This window comes from Oppia nitens, unplaced genomic scaffold (assembly GCF_028296485.1).
Source record: "Oppia nitens isolate AA-2021 unplaced genomic scaffold, nextdenovo-longstitch-racon4-pilon3 scaffold1_pilon_pilon_pilon, whole genome shotgun sequence".
In the NCBI taxonomy this organism is placed as follows: domain Eukaryota; kingdom Metazoa; phylum Arthropoda; class Arachnida; order Sarcoptiformes; family Oppiidae; genus Oppia; species Oppia nitens.
In genome coordinates, this window is record NW_026533199.1 from 12734046 (window position 1) to 12759176 (window position 25131).

The 25131-nt window shown below is 19.1% G+C and overlaps 1 protein-coding gene across 1 annotated transcript; it reads left to right on the forward strand.

Moving 5' to 3' along the window:
• Window positions 1-888: 888 nt before the first annotated feature.
• LOC128951569 (protein Skeletor, isoforms D/E-like) lies at window positions 889-23241 on the forward strand. Its single transcript, XM_054296814.1, has 13 exons — window positions 889-964; window positions 5983-6220; window positions 7144-7469; window positions 7992-8206; window positions 8851-8950; window positions 9202-9341; window positions 9449-9575; window positions 9900-10514; window positions 11599-12522; window positions 12955-13793; window positions 14130-14630; window positions 21347-21353; window positions 22790-23241. Exons 1-13 carry the CDS (start codon window positions 907-909, stop codon window positions 23239-23241), a joined length of 4542 nt encoding a protein of 1513 aa, XP_054152789.1. The 5' UTR covers window positions 889-906.
• The last annotated feature ends 1890 nt before the right edge of the window (window positions 23242-25131 follow it).

Here is a 25131-nt window from a genome sequence, read left to right on the forward strand (position 1 = left end):
ATAAAACCAGATATTCAACACAAGTTTATATATTTTATCGTCAATAATATTATTTTCTTTATATATATATATATTAATGTAACTACAAATATATATGTATTAAAATAGTTTTCCTGAAATTTATTTTGTTGTTTTTGACTTTTTATTGTTTTACAGGAAATTCACTATACTTACAAAAATTAATACATATTATAAAATATATATATATATATATAAATGATTTTACTTAATATAAATAGTTTAATTAATAATTAGTATTTTTATTAATCATCTCTAATAATAATAATAATACTAATAATATTTGTGACTATTATTTAATAATAAGTTGAAATATTTTTATTTTATTAATTTATTTTCTATAGTTTTAATCAATAAGTTTTTTTTATATAAATAATAATAAAAAACATTTTTTTACATAATAAGGTGTCAATTGATTGATTCAACATTTAATTCACACACATGTATACTCTCAATCTCTACTAATAAAGTCAATCACTTTTATTGATTGTATATTTAAAAAAATAACAATAAAATCAAATCAATTGAAACACTAGTGAACCTGAAATTTGTGACTGAATTTAATTATATACAGTATTACCACTAAAAATAAAGTTTTTTTATTATTAAGTAATTGATTGATAGGTGCCTACTATTGCCAATACAGTCAACAATAATAAATTAAAGTCAATTATCAGTGAATAATAATAATAATGAAATTTTGTTTATTTTAATTTTGTTTATTTATTTTTTTTTTTGGGGTACATGTTATCAATTTATGTTAATGAAATATCCTAATTTTAGCAACAAATATATATATTGATAATATTTTTTTTAAAAAACTACTATTTATTGATATATTTTTCAATTAGTTTGACCTAAAACAACAAAATAATTAAAAAATTGATAATGATATCAATTACTAATAAATGTGTACTGCTTATTTTGGTGGTCTACCTAATTAAAGGTAATATAATATTAATTATATAGATATTAATTATTTTATTTTTTAAAAATATACATAAATATAAGCTTAATTGATAACAATCTAACTAAATATATAATAAATTTTGTAACTTTTAATAATTTTAATATAATAATAAAAGTAATATAATAATAATATAGATATTTATTAATTTTAATATATATAAATATATATATATAAACTTAATTGATAACAATCATATTAAATATAAATAAATTGTAACTTTTAATAATTTTAATATAATAATAATAATATAGATATTTAATATTTTTAATATAATAATAATAATAAAATAGATATTTATTATTTTTAATATAATAATAATAATAATAATAATATAGATATTTATTATTTTTAATATAAATATAAACTTAATTGATATCAAACATTTTAAATATATAAATTTTTGTAAATTTTAAAAATTTTTAATAGTATTTTATATTTCTAGCATAAAGTTATACATGTATTACACATTATATTAAACTAATTTTTTAGTGCTATATTGTATAATTGTAATTAACAATAAAATTATTGTTACAAATTTTGTTGTTGTTGTGATAAACATTATATTTAAAACTCAATTAACAATAACAAAACACTAACAAATAAGCAGGAAATAAAAATTTAATTTTTTTTATTTATCTAGATTTTTAATATTATTATTGCATAAAAAATGGAAATCTTTTAAACACAATTATAATTGTCTTCAAAAAAAAATTTTATTTGTTAAATTTAAAATTTGTTATCATTTAAAAAAATCTAACACTTTATTTCAAAATTATTTTGAATTTAGTTTATTTTATTTTTTTGTTGTTGTTGAATGAATAATTAGATTTTAAATATTATTATTATTATTATTATTATCACTTTATTTAATATATAATAATAATAATTACTATTATATTTTCGGGATGTTATCCGTGTTATAATCTTTGACAAAATTTTTTATATCAAAAAAAATATTATTTTAGTGTAATTAAGACTCATAAACACAAAATCATATAAAAAAATTATATATAATTTAGTTTAAATAATAATTATTATTTTTATCCAAAAAAAATCTAGATTTTTATATTATAATATATAATATAAATATATTATTATTATATGAATAGAAGTTCTCATTTAGTTTATATGCAATTTTGATCTAAATATTCAAACAAACAAAAAATAATATATATATATATATATATATATATATATGTATTATTGACTAACAAATAGGATATATAATTGAGTGAATCCAATATAATATTACAAAACGCTTGAAAGTATTGTAATATTAAATAATAATAATAATAATTAAATAGATTTTTATTTAAAAAAATTGGTCAATAATTTAAAATTATGTGTTAAATATTTGACCAAAATTTTTTTATTCAGCTTTTATTTTTTAAAGTTTTTTTTAAGATCTTTAAACTAATAGTAATAATTTATTATATAATTATAATTTATCTAATATTAATTGTTAGACTGTAATAAAAATTATAAATAATTTTTTAAAATAATTTTATTTTGTTTTTTACATTTAATTAGTGTACATGATAATGTAGCATAAATTTATGTTTTTTTTTATTTATAATATATGAAATTATAATTAATATTTGCAAATAAAATTAAACTAAACAATAATATTAAGAAATTTTTTTAAAATTGTTATTTAATAATAAAATAAAATAAACAAAATTACAATTATATATATTAACATTGACCAATTTATATAAAAATAAATAACAGTATATATTTCTTTATTATTTTACAAAAGTCAATATTAATTACATAATAATAATTTACACACACATACAATGTTAATGATAGCGTGTAATAATAATAATAATAATATTAAAAAACAAGTTTAATGTTATTATCAATTGCACGAAACTAAACACATCCTATTCATACAATTTTTTCAAATATATATTTATAAAAAAAAATTGTAATGAAAATTACTAATTGTTTTTAATTAATTGAAAATAAATAGTTAACATCTTTTTTGTTTGTTTGATGTTATTGTTGTTAATTTAAACAATAATATAATTATTATATAGATTATAATTACTATTAATTAAAAATTTTTGAAAAAAATATACTAGACAAAATCATTTGAATTTAAACAATTAATAATTTTAGGATAATTTATAATTATAAATAAAAAATTTATAATATTATTGTGAATAATATTTTTAATTTTATTGTTAATTTTCAAATTTACATACATTTTTATTCTGTTATTAAATACAAAACATATATTAAAAATAAATTATCAAAAAATTGAAATAATTATTTACAGTTAGAAAAATATACAAATTTTTTAAAACAAAAAAAAACTAATCTAATATAATATACACTAATTTGTTATTTTTTAAAAACATTATCTATTTTTTTAAATTAAAAAAATACTACAAAATTAATTTACAGATGAGAGTCAACACCTAAATTATTATATAACAATAATAAAACAAAAAACATTTTTAAAAAATTAAGTTTAAAATACAATATACTTATATAATATGATTACTGATTAAATGAGTTGTTAGTTAAATAAGATACAGTTGAATAGTTTAATAAAATAATATAGAGTTTATGATAAAAACAACAACAAAAATAATTATAATAATAATAATATGTTTGATAATTTTGATGTTATACTATATATATATATATTAATATACATTATATATGTAATAACTACGGTAGATATCTTATAATAATAATAATAATAATAACTGTAATAATGATAATGATGATGATAGAGCACCTGTATATATATATATATATGTACATTGAAATCTCCCCTATACTATGATATCCTATCCTATCAACTAAATGGTAATATATATTGTAAATCGTGATAATTGTAATCACAGTTTAACTTGTATAATCAACAACAACAACAAAAAATAAAACTAAAAATAATATAAATTATTTAAAAAATTAATATCTTATACATATTAATATATTATAATATAATATTTATAAGATTATCTTGAATTTTGCGGAAGTTAAATTTCTATTATAGTAAATATTTAGTATTATTATTATTATCATTTAATTGACAAATTAAAATTTTTAACATTTATTGTTATTATTTTTTTTATATTGAAAATCACGTTTTAGTTTAATTATAATAGCAATAGATTAATTTTCTAAAATATTTTATTTATTTATACTTTAAAATATAGATATTTATCATTAAATATATATATATTTAAAAGTTGTGGCTATATTAATCTTATTTGTTAAAATAAAATTAGTTAAATAAAAAAAATAATTTATTTATAATATAAAATATATTATGTATTTAGAAAAAACAAAATTTATATTTTAGTATAGTTTGTTATTATCATATATATATTAATTAGTACTTAAAAAAATTAATTAGTTGACTAAATAAATATATATATATATATTATTTAATATTTATATATTAATATGTTATAAATGTCATTATTATTAATAATATTTAATTTAATATATTTTTATGTATAGGATAACTATTATATAGGATTTTAACATTAGATAGCATACAAACCTTAACATTGATATAACTAGAGAAAAATAACTAAATAAATAAATAAACAAAAAGTCCAACAATGAGATACCAATTAAAAAATTTTATTTTTTGAAAAAACACACAATAATTATATATAATTAGTGGGAATATACTGTATATCACTCCTTAATATATTTGTTTGTTTTTTGTTTGTTTTGAAAAAATTATTTTTAAATTACTTTTCTTATCAAATAATAATTTTTGTTTAGTATACACAAAAAATATGTGATCTTTATGTTTGTGTCTTAAAGAGAGAGAGAGAGAGAGAGAGAGAGAGAGAGAGAGAGAGAGAGAGAGAGAGAGAGAGAGATAGTCATTGTTTTATAAAAATTTTAATAATAAATAAAGATTTTTCTGCTCTGTTTTGTTTTGACATTCAATTGTTTTGACTATTTGTTTGTTTGTTTTATTTACAATATAAATAATTTTTTTAAAAACTACACACAAATGTTATGTAATATAAGTTATATAAAAGTTATAAGTTATTATATATAACTATATAAAGTTTTTATAATATAATACAGTATTATATACAGTATCCTAAAATTGATATAACAGTATATATTATCAAATATTATTATTATCTAAAATACAATAATAATAATAATAATTAAAATATTGAAATCATAATAAATATATTAAAAATTAGTTGTTATTATAGATAGTATTATTATTATTATTTAATTGTAATTTGACATTTAAAACATTTTTTTCTATACAATAATAATAATAATAATAAATTAGGTGAATGTCATATATTTATGATAACAAATTATTTTTATTGTTTTTAATGTCAATATAAAAATAGAAAAAATTGATTGTTTATTAAACAAAACATTATTTATAATTACAACAACAAAAATGCTAATTTAGATTTTTTTTAAATAAAAATATTTCCAATTTTACATTTTGTTTTGATTTAAATGTTGTAATATATTATTATAATATATTAAGTTAACATTGAATTAAATTTTTTATACAAAAAATAACAAAATTTGTTATCAAAAATTGCATAAATATTCAAATATTTAAATGTAATTTTAAATATTATAAATACAGTATAAGTATCCACTAAATAAATAAATATTAAAAATAATTAATTGTTAATATTTAATCAAAATAGCTGTAAACATATAAAAACTGATTATTATTCCTATTATTGATAATATTATAGTTATTAATATTATTTAGACCTAATTAGAAATATAAAATCAATTATATAAAAAAAATTTTAAAACTTATTTATAAAAATTATTTTTATTAAATATTTGAAAACAATAAAAAAATCATTCAAATAACAAATAAGTAGAATAACTAAATTAAAATTAAATTAAATAAAATAACTAAATTAAAATTAAATAAAATAATTAAATAAAAATTAAATTAAATAACTAAATTAAAATAAAATAACTAAATTAAAATTAAATATATTTAATAATTTAATTAGATCACCAGTGTCAATTACCTGGTGTAGCCAGGGTCAAGGATGTCTATTTTGGTACATTGATTGGCAAACTGACTACCTATTCCCATGGGGTTAGCGGTGAAGTCTATGCCGTCGACGATAGTACAGTGTTTGTGAAAAATTTCAATTACGATGGCCAGGGACCCCAGGCCTACTTTTGGGCCGGTACTACACCAGCACCCGATGATTCGGGTTTTATAATACCCGATGAAAAAGGATCGTAAGTTTATTTTTATTTATTAATATTTTTTTAGTAGTAATCTATTTATGTATTTAATTAAAACAAAATAAAATATTTATTTTAATTAATATTTTCAGAAAATTATTTTAAATAATCAAATAAAAGGGGGGGCTTTTAATGCTATTTGATAATTATATTTAAAAAATAACTAATAAAATAAAAATATTTAAATAAATTTTACAGTTATTTAATAGTTTAAAAAATAATTTATATATATATATATTAGTAATAATTTATGTATTGTTTTTTTAATTAAAACAAAAAAATATTTATTTTATTTAATATTTTTGAAAAATTATTTTAAATAACCAAAAATAATAGGTCAGTATTTTTCCGCTATTTGATAATAATGTTTAAAAAATAACTAATTAAATTAAAAATATTATAATAAATTTTACAGTTACTTAATAGTTATTTAAAAAAAAATTATTTAATTAAATATTTTCGATAAATTATTTTAAATAACTACAAAAATTATGTGGGCTTTGGATTACTATTTTATAGTAATGTTTAATAAATAACTAATAAAATATAAATATTATTATAAATTTTACAGTTATTTCTAAAAACTCTTTAAAAAAATATTAAATTGCAATTAATTCTAAGACAGACAATAAATACAATAATATTATTATTATAAAATAGATTAGTAAAACTTGTAGATTATATTGTTTATAAAAGTATAAAATTTTATTTAATTTTAAATATAAATGCATACATTTCATAATTTCTATTAATTTATAATGAAAATAATAATTAAGCTAATTTATTAATACAAAAAAAAATATTATTATTATTATAATTATTAAATTAAAAATAATTAAATAAATAATTTTTTTTTTAAAAATACATTTTTCTTAATTATTATTATATTAATTATTATAATTATTAATTTTTTTCAGTACCAAACCGTTGAGCTCCTATACCAACCAAAACATTGTCCTACGACTACCTGAAGGCAAAACATTGCGTGACATTAATTGGCTGTCCGTATGGTGTCGTGAATTTAAGGTCAATTTTGGCGACATATCTGTTAGTAGCCATAAAAACCTGGAGATACCGTCACCGGTTGAGATACCGGCCCTATCCCGGTTGGCTCATGGCCTACAATCGGGACCCATAACCATAGTTGATGCCCAAACATTTCTGATACCTAACTTTCACTATGACGGCCTGGGGCCGGCCGGCTATTGGTGGGTCACCCGCGGACAACGTCAGGGACCGACAGGTTTTATTTTTTTCTCACTAACTAACTACTGGTGTTTTAATCAGTGTTAAAAAAAGTATGGGTAGATATGGTGGGACAGGTATTCCACTCAATCAATTAGTTTATATATTAATAAATATCAAGATAAAACTATAAATTCAATTAATCAAAAAAAATGACCAAGAACATAATTAAGTATATAATTTTATAATTAAATATTATTGTAATTGGTTATTTTTTTATTAATTGTAAAATTACCTAGATAATAGTCAACTATTTTATGTTGACGCTATTATCTAGGTAAATTTTTCAATTAATAAAAAAAAGATTAATTACAATAATGTAGTTGAGCATAATATTATCTACAATTATGTTCTTGATCATTTTATTAAATTGAATGTATAGTTTATCATATATTTATTAATATAAACTAATGCATACACACCATATCTATACTCATAATTGCAATACTGGTTTTTAATTGTAATAATAATAATAATAATATTAATAACTACTACTATTACTATTTTAACTACATATAAGGTTTGCGTTTGAAAGATGAAAACGGAAGTCCGGCGCCATTACGTCGATATACTGGGGAAACGGTAGTCATATCCTTACCGGACGACAAAACTATCTACGATTTTGATTGGCTGGGCGTCTGGTGCGAGGAATTTCAAGCCGATTTCGGTCACATCCGTATACCGCAACACATACGGGTGCCGCCATCGCCCAAAATGTTGGGCATTAAACCAGAGGTTAGTAGCGGTAGCGGTAGTGGTGGTGGTGGTGGTGGCGGCGGGGGTGCGGGTAGTATACGTGCGGTGGAGGAGGGGTTGCGCGGAAAGCATGTCCGCAAACTGACTGCCGATGAACTGAGCGCCGGTAGTAGTAGTGGTGGTGGTGGTGACGGTATTATTATTATAAGTGGCAGTCAATTGATTATAAAATTAATTATTATAAGCGGATGGCTGATGATAATAAAACAATTAATTATTTAATAATTTAATTAATTAAAAATTATTGATAATTTTATTTTTATTTTATTTTTTAAAAATAATTAATTAATCAGTTTTTTATAATTATAAAATGCTTGTTGACATGTATTATTATTTTTTGTTGTTTGTTTGTTAATATTATATGATTGATATAAATATATCTAAACTATTGATAAATAAAATAAATAATTTAATTATTTTTTTCTGCATGCATTAATTAATAAAGTTTTTTTGTTTTGTTTTTTTTAATTATTATCTAAAAATACTAAAAAAATATATATTTAGTGGATTGCATGGTAAATTATATTATGAATTAATTAGTTAAAAAAATAATATTTAAATCTTTATTTTTTTATTTTTAAAAAATCTTTGTTTGAAAATATTTTAATATTTTAAAATATTAGACTAAACTTAACTGTGAAGTACTATACGATGAATTGGGTTATGAGTTACGTTGGGTTATGGATGGCGACGACATAGTCATGCAATTGGTCGGCAAAGTTGGTCAGTGTTTTTAAAACTAAAAAATTATTTTTAATTAATTAATTAATTAATTTTATATATAAAAAATGGATATTTTATTTTTAAATAAAAATTAATTTTTCTCTTTGCTTTTCTTACTAATTAAATAGTATTTATATATTATAGATCTAAATATAATTATAGAGTATTTGAATAAAATTACTGTTTTTTATTGCTATTAAAAAATTATAAAATAATTATTTTTTTAATAATAATATTTTGATATTTAAAAGATCCCAACGATTATATGGCATTTGGTTTAAGTAAAGACGACTCCAAGTCGGAAATGGTTGGCGCAGATGCTGTAGTCACTTGGGTAGCACCGGGAGGTAATGGACGGGCAGTCGACTATTTTCTCGGCAGTAAAGAACAGGTAATACTGTATAGATATATATAGATATATATAATTGATAAATAAATTAATGCCAACATTTAAAATTAATAATAATTAATTATTTTTTTACTATCTATATATACCAGTGCGTCGGCAATAGAGGCAGTTGTCCTGATATCAAACATACCGGTGCCAGCGATAGTGTAACACTATTACATGCTGCTATTGTCAATGGTTTTAGCATGGTCACATTTAAACGGCCACAATTGGGACGTTAGTATTTATTTATATATAAAAAAATTAATTTTAATTATTATTAATTATTGCTATTATTATTAATTATTATTACTATTATTATTACTATTATTATTACTACTATTATTATCACTAGTATTATTATTACTATTATTATTACTATTATTATTACTATTATTATTACTATTATTATTACTACTATTATTATCAGTACTATTATTATTACTATTATTATTACTATTATTATTACTATTATTATTACTATTATTATTACTATTATTATTACTACTATTATTATCACTACTATTATTATTAATTATTAACTACACTATATATATACAGTCGATGAACAGTACGATCAACATGTATACAGTGACGGACCCCAAGCAGTCATGTGGGCTATCGGTCCCCTAAATGAGCGCCAGGAGACCAGTTATCATCGATTGCATAATCAGGGTAATATTTTTGTGGACTTTTCGCGTACACCCAAATGGAACTGTCCCCTACCGGATGAAACAATAAAACCGTCACTACGTCCACCCCATACCCATACCCATACCCAGTCCCAGTCCCAGTCCCAGTCCCAGTCCCAGTCCCAGCCCATACCCGATCTGAGTGGCAGTACTGGTCGGCCAACTGCCCGGCCACAGGTTAGGCCAACCTCACAGCAATTGCAACCTCAGCCACAACAAGTGCAACCACAGGCCAGACCAGTACAACCATCACAACAACAACAACATCAGCCAACTGTCCCTAAACCGCAGTCATCGCCGGCCAACCCTAACCCGAACGCCTGGAAAGTACCGCCAATTGTCTGTCCATTGGATACAACACTACGGGCACAGATCGGATCAACCGGTGGTACTAAAGGCTATCAGGCTATCACTGGGAAAGTCGGTTGGGGTATTGCCTGGTATATCAATGGCCTATTGATACCGGAGCTGACATTGCAACGAGGTATTTGAATGTGATTTTTTTAAAATTATTTATTGAGATAATAATTATTGAAATATAATATTTTAATAATTTTTTTTTAAAAATTTATACTATGATAATAATAAATACAAATTTTTTTTATTTATTTATTTATAAAAAATAATTACTTAATATTAGGTTTTCTTTGGATTTTATCTAAAATTAAAATTAAAAAAAACATAATTTACATATTTTTTTAATAATTAGAATAATATTACAGTTATATAAAAAATTTAAAAAAACTTAATTTTCAAAAACAAAACAAAACAAAAAAGTTTTTATAAATTATTTATTGAGATAATAATTATTGAAATTTAATAATTTAAATATTTATATAAAAATAAATATTTTTTACTATACTATGATAAAAATAAATACAAAATGTTTTTATTTATTTTTTAAAAAAAATTACTTAAAATTAAATAGATACCCTCCCTCAACCTAAAATTAAAGTAAAAAAACATTATTTACATTTTTTTAATATTTATAATTAAAAAATATTACAGTTATATAAAAAAATTTTTTTTAAAAAAACTTAAATTTCAAATAGATCAAAACAAAAATGTTTTTATAAATTATTTATTGAGATAATAACTATTGAAATATAATAATTTAAATATTTATATAAAAAATAAATATTTTTTCTATACTATGATAATAATAAATACATTTATTGTTTATTAATTTTTAAAAAAAATAACTAAAAATTGGTTGTCTTTTAATTTCGTCTAAAATAAAAATTAAAAAAATTATTTATATATTTTAATAAATAATTAGAAAAATATTACAGTTATATAAAAAATTAAAATTAAAAAACTTAATTTTTAACAAAAAAAAATATATTTTTTCTATACTAAGATAATAATAAATACAATATGTTTTTATTTATTTATTAAAAAAAAAATTACTTAAAATTATACAATCCTTTGCTTTTATCTAAAAATTAAAATTTAAAAAAACATTTAATTAAAACACAAATAATTTTTGAAAATATTACAGTTATATAAAAATTAAAAAAATAATTAATTAAATATTTACTAATTATTATTATTATTATTATTATTAGGCAAAACCTATACGTTTATCGTCGAGGGCGGCAATGAACGCAATAACAGCGCCCGTCGGCACCCGTTATACCTGACCGACGATCCGGACGGTGGGTTTGAATTCAAAAATGACGACCAAAGACAAAACGAACAGATTTTCGGTGGCGTCGGTATTACACCCGACGGTACTATATTGCCGACATCGGAGGGCCGGCTATGCGAATGGAAACTACCGGTCCAGACAACACCGGGTGGTAGTAGTAGACGACCCGATGATTATCGAAATTTTTTCGACTTTCAACGATCCCTGAGCCTGGAGTGTGCGGCCGGAAACTCGGGTGTCCTACGATTTACACCCGACTCCCAGACACCTGATCTCATATACTATCACTGCTATACACACCGTAATCTCGGCTGGAAAATACACGTTGTCGACAACTGTGACGGTCATCTGTCGGGCCAGTCATCCATACCGAAAGTATCGGTTGTCAAACCTGCGGATCCATTGGCCAAACATTCAGCGGCCGATGAATCTAATGGTGATAATAGACATATTGGTGTCAATAGTAATAATGTCTACTTTCCTAATAATCAAAAGCCGTTTAATAATAATATAACTGCAATACAACCGACCAGTAGTCCCAGTATTGGTAGACCAGCTCCAGGTGCTGCTGACAACAACAACAACAACAAGCATACTGTCCGACCATTGATAGCCTTACAGAGTCCTAATCTCAAACATACGCCAATCCGTGTACAACCATCTATTAGGCCACCATCGGTGCCACAGATACCGCCGCCACAGTACGTACCGCTCAGTCTACCGGCACCGGCAGCCCATTCACGACAACCATATTTAGGTGGTAGTAGTGGTTCGGCTGCACCCTATTTGTTGTCATATCCACCACACATACCGTCCCAACAATTTGGTAATATTCCCATAGGTTTGTACCAAAAAAATAAAATATTAATAAATAAATAATTAAAAAAAATAATAAATTTTTTAAAAAAAAAGTTTGTATTTATCTATGTTTTTCTCAATAGATTTAAAAGTCTAAAAATTCTAATATTGATTGAATTAGATAAAGTTAAAAAGTTTTAAACAAAAATTTTACAGTTTTTTTTAAATTGTTTTAATTTATTAATTAAAATTAATTTTTAAAAAAACATAAATAATTTTTGTTTAAAAAAAACAATACTTTAGATTTTTGTTTGTATAATTTTTTTTCTACTATTATTATACTATTAATTTGAATAATGTTTTTTTTTAAAAAAAAACATTAACTATTATTTTATTAAATTATATTATTAATAATAATAATTGTATTTTTAAAATTATGTTTTATGTTTTTTTTATTTAAATTATTTATATCCAGGTCAAATTAAACCATTTGATCAAATATTTCGACCACAACAACACCAACAACAACAACACTTTGTTAACTTACAGTCCTTATTATCGCAACAACAACAACGACCCCAACAACACCTACCTGTGCCACAACAACAACAACAGTTGCCAACCAATGAAATGATGTCGGATTCAGTCGACGACAACCTAAACGCCGGTTTCATACCTATGCTAATCAAAACAGCCAATCAATCCGTTGTCAAACAAGTTGAACAAAAACTACAGTCACAGTCAGCAGCAGCAGCAGCTGCTGGTGCTTCAAGATTACCTACCGGTGCTCAACAACAACAATCTACTAGCAGTAGTAATGGTAACCAATTTTCCAAAGACACATCCATACCGTTTGCACCTACCTTTCAGACCCCCAATCTTGACTACAGTGGTTTCAATGTATCCCGTTACGGTGAGATAGCACCGTCATCTAAACAGCTGATGAACCCGCAGCTCAAACCCGTCCAACTAACCAAACCGTTGGTTCCCTCCTTAATACCGAAACACCCGCAAAATACTGGTGTTGGTGTTCAGTACGAAAAAATCAGTCAACCCGTCATCAGGTATCGTATTAAAGGACAGGGAGGAGATCCGGATCAAGGATCGGCGGCTACTGTTATGTTGAGTCCTAATCTATCCGATGATCAACAACAACAACACCAAAGTAGTCCTAATAATAGACAGTACAGTCAATTGCTATCAAACGGTAATACAATAATAGCCGACAACAGGGGCTCACAATTGGCTGAATCTCAGACAAGTCCACAGGTTATGGATTTTATTGAACAACAATTTGCAAAATTCAATCAACGAGTAAGTGATTAGTAATAGTAATAATAATAATAATATTTTTTTAAAAATAAAGTTTTGCTAACAAATACTAAAAAAATAATTATTAATTAGAAATTAATTATATTAAAAAAAATTATGAAAATAAAAAATATATTATCTTTAACTTTAAGTAAAAAATAAATAAATCATAATTATATTTAATACTAGAAATATATAATTAATATATTAATAGATATTTTTTTAAGACAACAATTAATTCATATCTTATATTTAATTTAATTATATAAAAATTAATTTTTGTTAATTATTTTATTCTAGTTTATAAAAAATTAATTAAAAAAAATTTTATTTTCATAGACTAAACAAACAAAAAACGATACAAAAGTTTACGGCCAAAGAACCAAACCGTTGGCCACATCAACAACATTAGGCCAACAAAAACCTAAACAACCCGTAGATCAATGGATAACGACTACGACTGTCCACAACATCGATGCGGCCGTCGATGAGTCACCACTAAAATCGGAACAATCGGTTAGTCCGTCAACGACTACCGGAGCCGTTGTCTTAACTAAGGAACAGTTGAAAAATAAAACCGAAAACACTATACTAATGGACGTAATGAGACTAATACAGCAAAAAGCTCCGGCATTGGCACCGACACTACAACACAGACACCAATTGTTGGCCAAAAAACGATCGTTTGATACACATATTGTGGCCAAACGGGACATACATTATCCGACTAAAAATAATGACCGATATTATGACACTAATAGCCATCACTATAGCCATTATACCTACCGATCGGCGGCCGTCAGTGATGTCCATCACTTGAAAGTCGTCAATACATTCATTGCATCTATTTTTACAATAATTTTATTTAATTGTTTGTTTGTTTAATTTTATTATTATTATTATTATTATTAATTTTTTTTGAATATATTATTTCATAATTATTATTATCTAATATATATTAAAAATATTATTAAAAAAAACATTTTATTAAAATGATTTTAGATTTTTAAACTAATAAAAATTAATTTAATAAAATAAACAGTTATTTAAAAAACAATATATTTATATAGATATATATAATAAACTATTTTGAAAAAACAATTATTATTTATGTTTATTTTAGACTGTATATCAAGTTTTATTAAAGTTATCACAATTAAAGATATATATAATTAATTTTTTGATTTAGCATTTTAGTTTGTTTTTTAATTAATTTATTTGATTTAGTTAAAAATAATCAAATTGAAATTGAATTAATACTAGACTGTCAAAATAAAAAATATTATAATTTTTAGAAATAAATTAATATTTGTAGTTAAATTTTATTAGATTTACCTAATCTTGTCAAAATATATTTTTTTATTTTTAAAAATAATTTAAATAATATTTTTATTATTAACTAAAAGATAAAATCTATTTTTAAAAAATAATAACTTACTCTAATTACTAGTTTTTAATTACAGTTTATTAACACTAAATAACTAAACTTTTTTTATAAAAAAAACTTTCTTCTATTCGTACCTAAAAATATATATCTAAAACTAAAATTTATATTTAAAAAATTTATTATAACTTTTTTACAGTTTATTATTATTATTATTATTATTATTATTAGTATTATTAAATATAAAAATGTTTTAATTAAAAATGTTTATACAAATTAACTTTACATTAAATAAATTCCCTGGTTTTAATAAACATAATTATAATTGATAATTATTTTTTTTTGTTGAAACTATAACCAACCAAATAATTGCATCCATTTTTATTTTGCATATGTATTATGTTTTTAAAAATTTTCAAAAAAATATGTTAAAAAATATTTATGCCTTAGATATTTATAGTGAGCATCAATTTTTGACACTAAAACCTAATATAAATAATATTTTTTTTTTTAAAAAATACATTAGAGTACAGATTTTCAATAAAAAAAATATAAATTAGAAATAGAAATCATAACTTTAAATTAATTATTTATTTTTTATTTAAAAATAATTTAATTAATAAAACTGAAAAAAATATTCATATCCTATCTATAAATAAAACTGTAAATAAAATATAATTTTTTTTAACTGATTATTAAAAATATATTAATATTTTTTTAACATATTGATTATACTTCATATATTTTATTTAAAAAATTTATTAAAATATAAATTGTTTTAATAAAATTATTAGTTTATTCTATTTTGTTATTTAAAAAAAATTAGTTTATTATTTAATTTTTTTAATAGATATTTATTTGTATATATAAAGCTATTTTTATTTTATTTTTTAAATATCCCATCAATGATACACTATTTACTAATTTCAATCAAACTGTAACCAAACTTATATGAATTAATTTATAAAAATGTATAAATTAGGTTAAACAAATGGCATTTTTTATTTTTACATTTTATTTTAAAAATAGTAATTCAAATTATAATAAATAATTAAGTTATAATATTGACTATCCTATTACTATATGTAAATGTAAAATATCTATATATTTTTAGATATTTTCTGTTAAATATTAAAATTAAATAACTTTAATATATATATATATATATATATATATGTATATATATGTTATTCAAAATAATATTTTTTAGTCAATGCCGATTACTAGTATTATTGGCTATAATATTAAAATAAAATATAACAAATAAATGTAAACTAAAATATAAATTAATTTTTTAATTTCATTTTGTAATCTTCTTAAATTATTATTGTAAAATCCCAATACTTATTTTTAATTTTTAATAAATTTGTAAAATTGTAAAAACAGTAAAGAAAACAATTTGTAAACTATTATAATATAATTAAGTTTTATAAATTTATATTTATAGCGCAATAGAAAATATGTCTAAATTTTTTTGTTGATTATCATAAGTTTTATACAAAATAAATTTGTTTTTTTTAATTTTGTAATTTTAGATTAAAGTACAATTTTTTGATATTATGATTCTATCAAAAAATTTTATTATTACAAAAAATTAAGTATTAGTTAATTACCATTTAATTATCAAACATTAATATAATTTAAATTTAAATAACAAAAAAAATTTAATAATTAGTAAGATAGAAATAACTAATTTTGATATAAACATTTAAATATGTAATAATTTAATAATTTTTTTTAAATATAATAACTAAAAGTTACTAATATGTAATCTAAATTGTTTTGAAATTATTATTTTTGCGTTTTACAAAAAATATCTGGGAGTCTGAAAAAAATACCAAAAATCTCTGTATATACTAAAAAGCATTTTTAAATAACTTTTACAGTTTATAAATAAGTAAAATTCCTATCTATAGTCATATCCTATCTTTAAATAAAACTGTAAAATAAAGAATAAATCTTTTTTTTAAACTAAATATTAGATATATATTAATAATTTTTTATTTAATAGATTATTCTTAATATATTTTATTAATAATTTATTAAAATATAAACTGTTTTAATAGCATTATTAATTTATATTATTTTGTTATTTTTTAAAAAAGTTTATTATTTAATTTTTTAATAGATATCTATTTGTATAAAGCTATTATTATTTTTTTTTTTAAATATTTTCATCAATCATATACCATTTACTAATTTCAATCAAACTGTAATCTCTAAATTTATATGAAATAATTTATTATATAAATTAACTTATAAAAAATATGAAGTGTTTTTTAATTTTTACATTTTAATTTAAAAATAGTTATTCAAATTTTAATAAATAATTAAGTTATAACATTGACTATTCTATTGCTATATGTAAATGATATATATATATAAAATTAATAAAAAAAACTGTTAACTAAAATATAAATTTAAATTAAGTTTTTGTTTTATTTGTAATCTTTAGAATTCATAATTTTTTATATAAAGTTAATAAATTATAGAAATGACAATTGTAAAATTCCAATATTTTTATTTTATAATAAATTTTTTTTTAAAAAAACAGTAAACAATTTTTAAAATATAATGATATAATTAAGTTTATAAAAAAATATTTTTAAATATAAAAAACGATAATATGTTAAAAAATTTTTGTTAATTATAATAAATTTTACTAAAATAAATTTGAACACTATATAAGCAGTAATTAAAAAAAATAGATTAAAGTACTATTAATAGAAAAAATTTCATATGAGTTTAATCAAAACTTATTAAAAATATTTTATAGTACTATATATTTTAAATAAAAATTATAATTTTAGAAAATATTACTGTTTTGAAGATATAAATAATAAAAATTTTTATTAATTTAAAAATATTAAAATTAATTATATATTTTTCATTTAAAAGTTTTATTTATATAACTATAAATTTTGTTTACAATAATTAACATAATTTTATATAATCATAATTTATTTCTGCTAATTGAAGATAAAAATTAATCAAACTTTAACTAAATAATAGCCAATTTATTTAACAAACATATTAACACAGTTACTACAAAAACATTACATTACAGAAACTAATTACTAAATTTAATAATTAACTAATTAATTTACTAATATATTTTTTAATTAATTTTTTAACATTAAGTAATAATAATAATAATAAATTTTCAGAGAATTTTATTAATATTTTGTTTAAATAAAACTTAAAAAATCGTATTATGTAATTAAAAAAAACTGTAAACTTAAAATATAGTTTAAAATTAAATTTTTATTAGAAAATTTTATTTCTGAAACCCGATGCGCGATGTATTTAATTACATATATATATTAAATTATTTATTAATTTTTTTTAATAATTTTTAGTTTTTTTTATAGATTTGTATAAAGTTTTTGGGCCATCCCTTACCTGGACCTATGTATCTATGTATAGGCCAATGACTATTGAATAGTTTGGCTATTATTAGTTATGCACAAAAAAAATTTACTATAAATTACACTTAAAATTGTAATCATTTATATTAGATTTTTTTTAAAAAAAAAGTTAATAAATATTTACTTTACAATCTTACAATATTTATTTGATTTACAAATTATTTACAAAATATTTACAAAAATATAATTAGTAAATTCCATAAATAAGTAACTGATTTAAAAAAAACTGTAAACTAAAATATACTTTAAAATTTATTGTTTAATATATTTATTAGACACAATTTTTTTTTAGCTGGTCGTTGGGGAGTATTTATTTTATTTTATTTATTTTGTAAACAGTAAATAAAAAATAAAAATTATTAAAAAATTATTAAAAATATATAATTTTTCAATATAACATAAACACTAAATAACTAAATTTAAAAAAAAACTTTCTTCTATTCTAAGCTTTGAAATATATAGCTATAACTAAAATTTATATTTAATAAATTTATTATAATTAATTATACATTTTATTATAATTTAAAAAATAAAAATATTTTTATTTAAAATGTTTAGTACAAATTAACTATATATATTAAATAAATCGCCCGATTTTCATAAACAAATCTATAATTTATTTATTTTATGATTTATAACTATGTTTTAAAAAAATAAAAATGAAAAATAAATTTCAAAAAAAATAAAAAAGTCTTAGATAAAACCAAAAAACACTATACTAATTGATATATATTTAGATTTTTTCTTTTATTAAAATAAAATTACATTAATATATCTATATATTATTCAAACAAATTTTTTAGTCTACTTTTTTGTGAATAAAAAAAATTTTCATTTTAAAAAAATAAAAATATTTTTAATAAAATTATACAAATCAGATATTGTTTTGTTATTGTTATCAAATATAATATATTATTTAATATATAATATACAATATTTCATAATTTATAGTAATACAAAAATGTAATATTGTATTAATATATATAATCTAATATATAAAACTAAATTGTAAATAAAAAAAATATGTTTAAAAATTTGTCTTTAGTTAATTATGCAAATTATTTTTTAAATATTCATTTTTTCAACAATCTATAAAATTATCTATTGCTTAGATTTTTACGATATTATCAATAATATTTATAATATCACCAATGTAAAAAATAAATAATAATTATAATGAAAATATTTGATATTAAATATATATATATATAATAACATAGTTTAGTTTATAATAAATATTGAAATATAATAATATCAAGATATGTTAAAGATTGTTTAAAATTACCAAAAAAACTGTAAAATAGTAAACTGTAAATTAAACTATCTATTAAATATAACTTAGGTTTAAATTTTGAAATAAATTATAAAAGCAACCAGCACCACGAAGTTTTTATATACTACTATTATTATTGTTTTTATTGATATTAAAAATACTTACAAATACTTATATATTAATATACATTAAGTATAATTATTTATTATAATTAATAACTAGTTAGTTGATAAATTTTAAACACACAAAATTGAATATTTTAATAAACTTTTTAGCGTAAAATATAACATTGTTTAAAATATATGAATACTAAACATTATAATTTTCAAAATTATTAATTAATTTTTTATCAAACAAATTAATAAAACTAACTATTAAAGTCAACCAAAAATAATTGAAGTAAAATGGTATAATATTTTAATGATAAATGAAATTATTATTAAATTTTAATTTACAATCATCATAATCGTTTAAATAAATTAATTTAAAACTTAATTAAAAGTAAAAAATTTATTTTTTAAAAATTATTTAATTAATTGATTTTGAAAAATATTAAAATATCATATTTATAAATAAAACTGTATGTAATCTATAAATCTTTATTAAATATAAATAATAGAAATATATTAATAATTTATAGTCTTTAGATTTATTTCTACATATTTTAATAGAATTTATTTAATATAAGAAATAATATTTATTATAAATAATAGTTTTAGATTTGTTAGATAAGAAATTGTAGTTTTAAACTAGTCTAAACTATTTTTTTTAAATAAATAAATAAATTAATTAATGTAATTAATCAATAATTTTAAAAAATTACTAAGTTGTCATAATTATAATGAGTTTCTAATTTTTATTTTTAAAAAATAATATTAAGTTTTACTATTTTAATTAATAAAAATATAAAATCACCAATTCCCTTAATCTGTAATAAAAAATAATGACATTTTATAAATTAATATTTTTGTTTCAATAAAAAAGTACAGTTTTAAAATTATCTAGGTTAATATTTATAATTGAATGTTATAATAGCTTATATTATTTAGTTTGAAATACTATAATATTATAATAGTTATGATATACAACTTACTAAACTTTAAACTTTTTACAATTAATTTAATATAAATTATTAGTATTTTTATTATAATATTAAACACACATTTTTAAAATGTTAAAGTTGAATTAAATTTTTTATAAAATATAATTTATGTATTTTATTGGTTGCTATTTGTAATGGCGGTTAAATTTTTTTGTTATACGTATTTTATTTTATTTGGCTATGACTTAATAGCCCCACACGCCTCACAAAAAATTTTACCCCACAAAAAAATTTTACCCCACAAAAAAATTTTACCCCACAAAAAATCTTGCCCCACATTTTTACCATTATATAATTTTGTCTTATAAAAAATACACAAAAATACATTAATGTGAAAAAGCAATATTTTAATATGGTTTAAAATAAAAGTGTCAAGGTATTTTGTTATGAGATTATTCTATTTGCAATCTTTAATTATTATGTTTATGTTTTTTTTAGATATTAAGGAAAACATTTTTACCGTAATATTTTTTGATTATATTTTTTGTTATATTTTTTAATTTTTTAAATAAAAACACAACTACTAAACTAATTAACTCATTATTATTATTATTATTACATCAAAAACATTAAAGAAATACATTTTTAGTAGAAATATATTATGTTAATATACAGTAATTTACATAAAATAATTAATTTGTTTTCAATATATTAAATTCGTTTATTTAATGATTTTGATGTAAAAATAATAATAATAATAATAATGAGTTAATTATGTTAGTAGTTATGTTTTTATTTAAAAAATTAAAAAATATAATCTAAAAATATAATCAAAAAATAGTATATCAAAACATGGATTTGAACTCTGGTACTATAGGTTTGAATGCGTACACTCTACCATTCGGCCACACTGGTTATGTTGAAAACAACATTTTTTTAATATTTAAATTTTATTTTGTTTTTTTTTATAAACTAATTCAAAAATATAATAAATAATTAAGTAATAACATTGACTATACTAATGGTATTATAATAATTTAAAATATTTTTTAGATATTTTGACAAAATTAGAAACTAAAAAAACCAAAATCCGTTTTAAATATGAAATATTAAATCTGTTTAAAATTACAGTTTAATATACAGTTAATTACTATTATTTACTTTATAAAATAATTTTTTTATAAACTATTAAAACTTTTTTGTTAATGTAATCAACTTATAATTGATAACTATATTATAAATACGTTTTATTTATATAAAATATTTAAAATGTTCAGTTATTAATAACATGCTTAAAAGTATTCAATAATTTATACTATTAAAACTATTTTTTAAATGTTTTAAGAGCTTAACTAATATATTTAAATAAATAAATAGTAATACTTTAAAAAAATTAAACTCATATTTTAAGCTATAATAATTATATATTTATTTGTCCAAAAAAAATTATCTATTAAATTATTTATAAATTTTTTTCAGTTTAAAATAAGTGTATACACTAAAATTTATATTATTATAAATATTATTATTATCTAGCAAGTATGTTTTATATTATAATGGCTTTTATTATTATTATTATTACTTAGATTACTATTTTTTTAAAAATAAGTTATTATAGTATATTTTAAGCAAAAGTAAAAAATGAGAAATGTAAATAAACTATAATTATATTGATATTTAACGAATTAACTAATAATGATAAATTAATTTTTTTAATAAAGATTAAAAATTATTAATTTATATAAAATATAATTTTACATTTAATTGACTGTAAATTTATAAATAAAAATTTATTTTTTATTATTAATTATTTTTATAACATTATATTAGAAAAGGATGAGTAGAGAGTATGAATAAAAAACCAACAAAAAGGCCAACAAAAACCTAAACAACCCGTAGATCACTGGATAACGACTACGACTGTCCACAACATCGATGCGGCCGTCGATGAGTCGACACTAAAGTCGGAACAATCGGTTAGTCCGTCAACGACGACGACTACCGGAGCCGTTATCTTAACTAAGGAACAGTTGAAAAATAAAACCGAAAACACTATACTAATGGACGTAATGAGACTAATACAGCAAAAAGCGCCGGCATTGGCACCGACACTACAACACCGACACCAATTGTTGGCCAAAAAACGATCGTTTGATACACATATTGTGGCCAAACGGGACATACATTATCCGACTAAAAATAATGACCGATATTATGATACTAATAGCCATCACTATAGCCATTATACGTACCGATCGGCGGCCGCCAGTGATGTCCAACACTTGAAATCATCCATACATTCATTGCATCTAATTTTACAATAATATTATTTAATTGTTTGTTTGTTTAATTTTGTTTAATTATTATTATTTTTTTTGAATATATTATTTCATAATTATTAATATCTAATATATATATTAAAAATATTATTAAAAAAAACATTTTATTAAAATGATTTTAGATTTTTAAACTAATAAAAATTAATTTAATAAAATAAACAGTTATGTAAAAAATAATATATTTATATAGATAAATATAATAAACTATTTTATAAAACAAATTATTATTTATGTTTATTTTAGACTGTATATCAAATTTTATTAAAGTTATCACAATTAAACATATATAATTTATTTAAATTTTTTATTATTTTAGATTGTTTTTTAATTAATTAATTTAATAAAATAAACAGTTATGTAAAAAACATAATATTCGTATAGATATATATAATAAACTACTGTTTTGAAGTTATAAATAATTAAAAATATTATTAATTTAACAATATTCAAATTATTTTTGTTATACAATTTAATAAATATATTAAAATAATACTGTAGATTATAATATTTAAATTAATTTTTTTATATTTTTTGATTAAAATTTTTTATTTATTTAACTATAAATTGATTTACAACTAATAACTTACTTATTTTTATATATAATAGTTCATTGATACTAATTTAAGATAAAAATTAATCAAACTGTAACTAATTAATATCCATTTTTTCATTTTTATTTAATTATATGTCTTAAATCTATAACTGTATATATTTTACATGAATGCTATAGACAATAATATGAGACAGTATGAAAAAAAGTAATTTTTTTTCAAAAAAAAGTAATTTTTTTCAAAAAAAAGTAATCAATTTATTACTTTTTTTCATCGAGAGTATGAAAAAAAGTAATTTTTTACTTTTTTTCATTTAATATAATAATATTTTATCAGTTATTTATACTATTAATATGTAATGGTTAATTTAATTTATTTTAACCACTAGTCAACTAGTGACCAATGGTCAACATTTGTAAAAAATAATATAAATAATTAAAAATCATATTTTGCTTTGATTTATTAGTAAATTTATGTTAATTATATTAACATTAATTTTTACTATACATTGACCATTGGTCACTTTTTATCATTATAATTAAAATTTATCATAACTATTACTATGTAATTTAAAATTATATTGTTAATTTTCTTTTTTGGTTATTTTTATTTGTATAGACCAAAAGTGACCAATGGTCAATCTATAACAAAAATTTATATTAATGTAATTAACATTAAATTTACTAATAAAACAAAACAAAAGATTTTTAATTATTTATAATATTATTTACAAATGTTGACCATTGGTCACTAGTGGCCAAAATAAATAAAATGATCCATTACATTTAATATGTAACTTATAATTATATTATATAATAAAATTAACACTATTAACTAAATTATAATTATAAATAATTGATAAAATATTATTATATTAAAAGAAAAAAAGTAAAAAATTACTTTTTTTCATACTCTCGATGAAAAAAAGTAATAAATTGATTACTTTTTTTTGAAAAAATTACTTTTTATCATACTTCCCCCAATAATATCAACAACAATAAACTTTAAATAGCTAAAAAGTAAAATTTTATTGTATTTATTAATAATTAAAGCTTTAAATAATATTTTATCAAATTTATTAAATTACAGTAAACTAAAAATTACTTTAAAATTCATTGTTTAATATTTTTATTAAAGATAATTTTTAGTTCGAGTTATCTTCAATTATATATATTATATTTATTTTAATTTTACTTACATTTTGTAAACTAAATTAAATATAAGTAAATTTTATTTAATATATAATTACAAATTATTAAAAATATATAATACAAATTTTGTAATATCACACAAACAATAAATAACTAAACATTATTTTAAAAAA

Excerpts from the sequence above, each read along its gene's own strand:
- LOC128951569 (XM_054296814.1), top strand. The coding sequence starts at position 907 with ATGATATCAATTACTAATAAATGTGTACTGCTTATTTTGGTGGTCTAC. Across the intron at positions 7,470-7,991 it reads ACAACGTCAGGGACCGACAG|GTTTGCGTTTGAAAGATGAA; the intron begins GTTTTATTTTTT and ends ACTACATATAAG. Across the intron at positions 12,523-12,954 it reads ATTTGGTAATATTCCCATAG|GTCAAATTAAACCATTTGAT; the intron begins GTTTGTACCAAA and ends ATTTATATCCAG.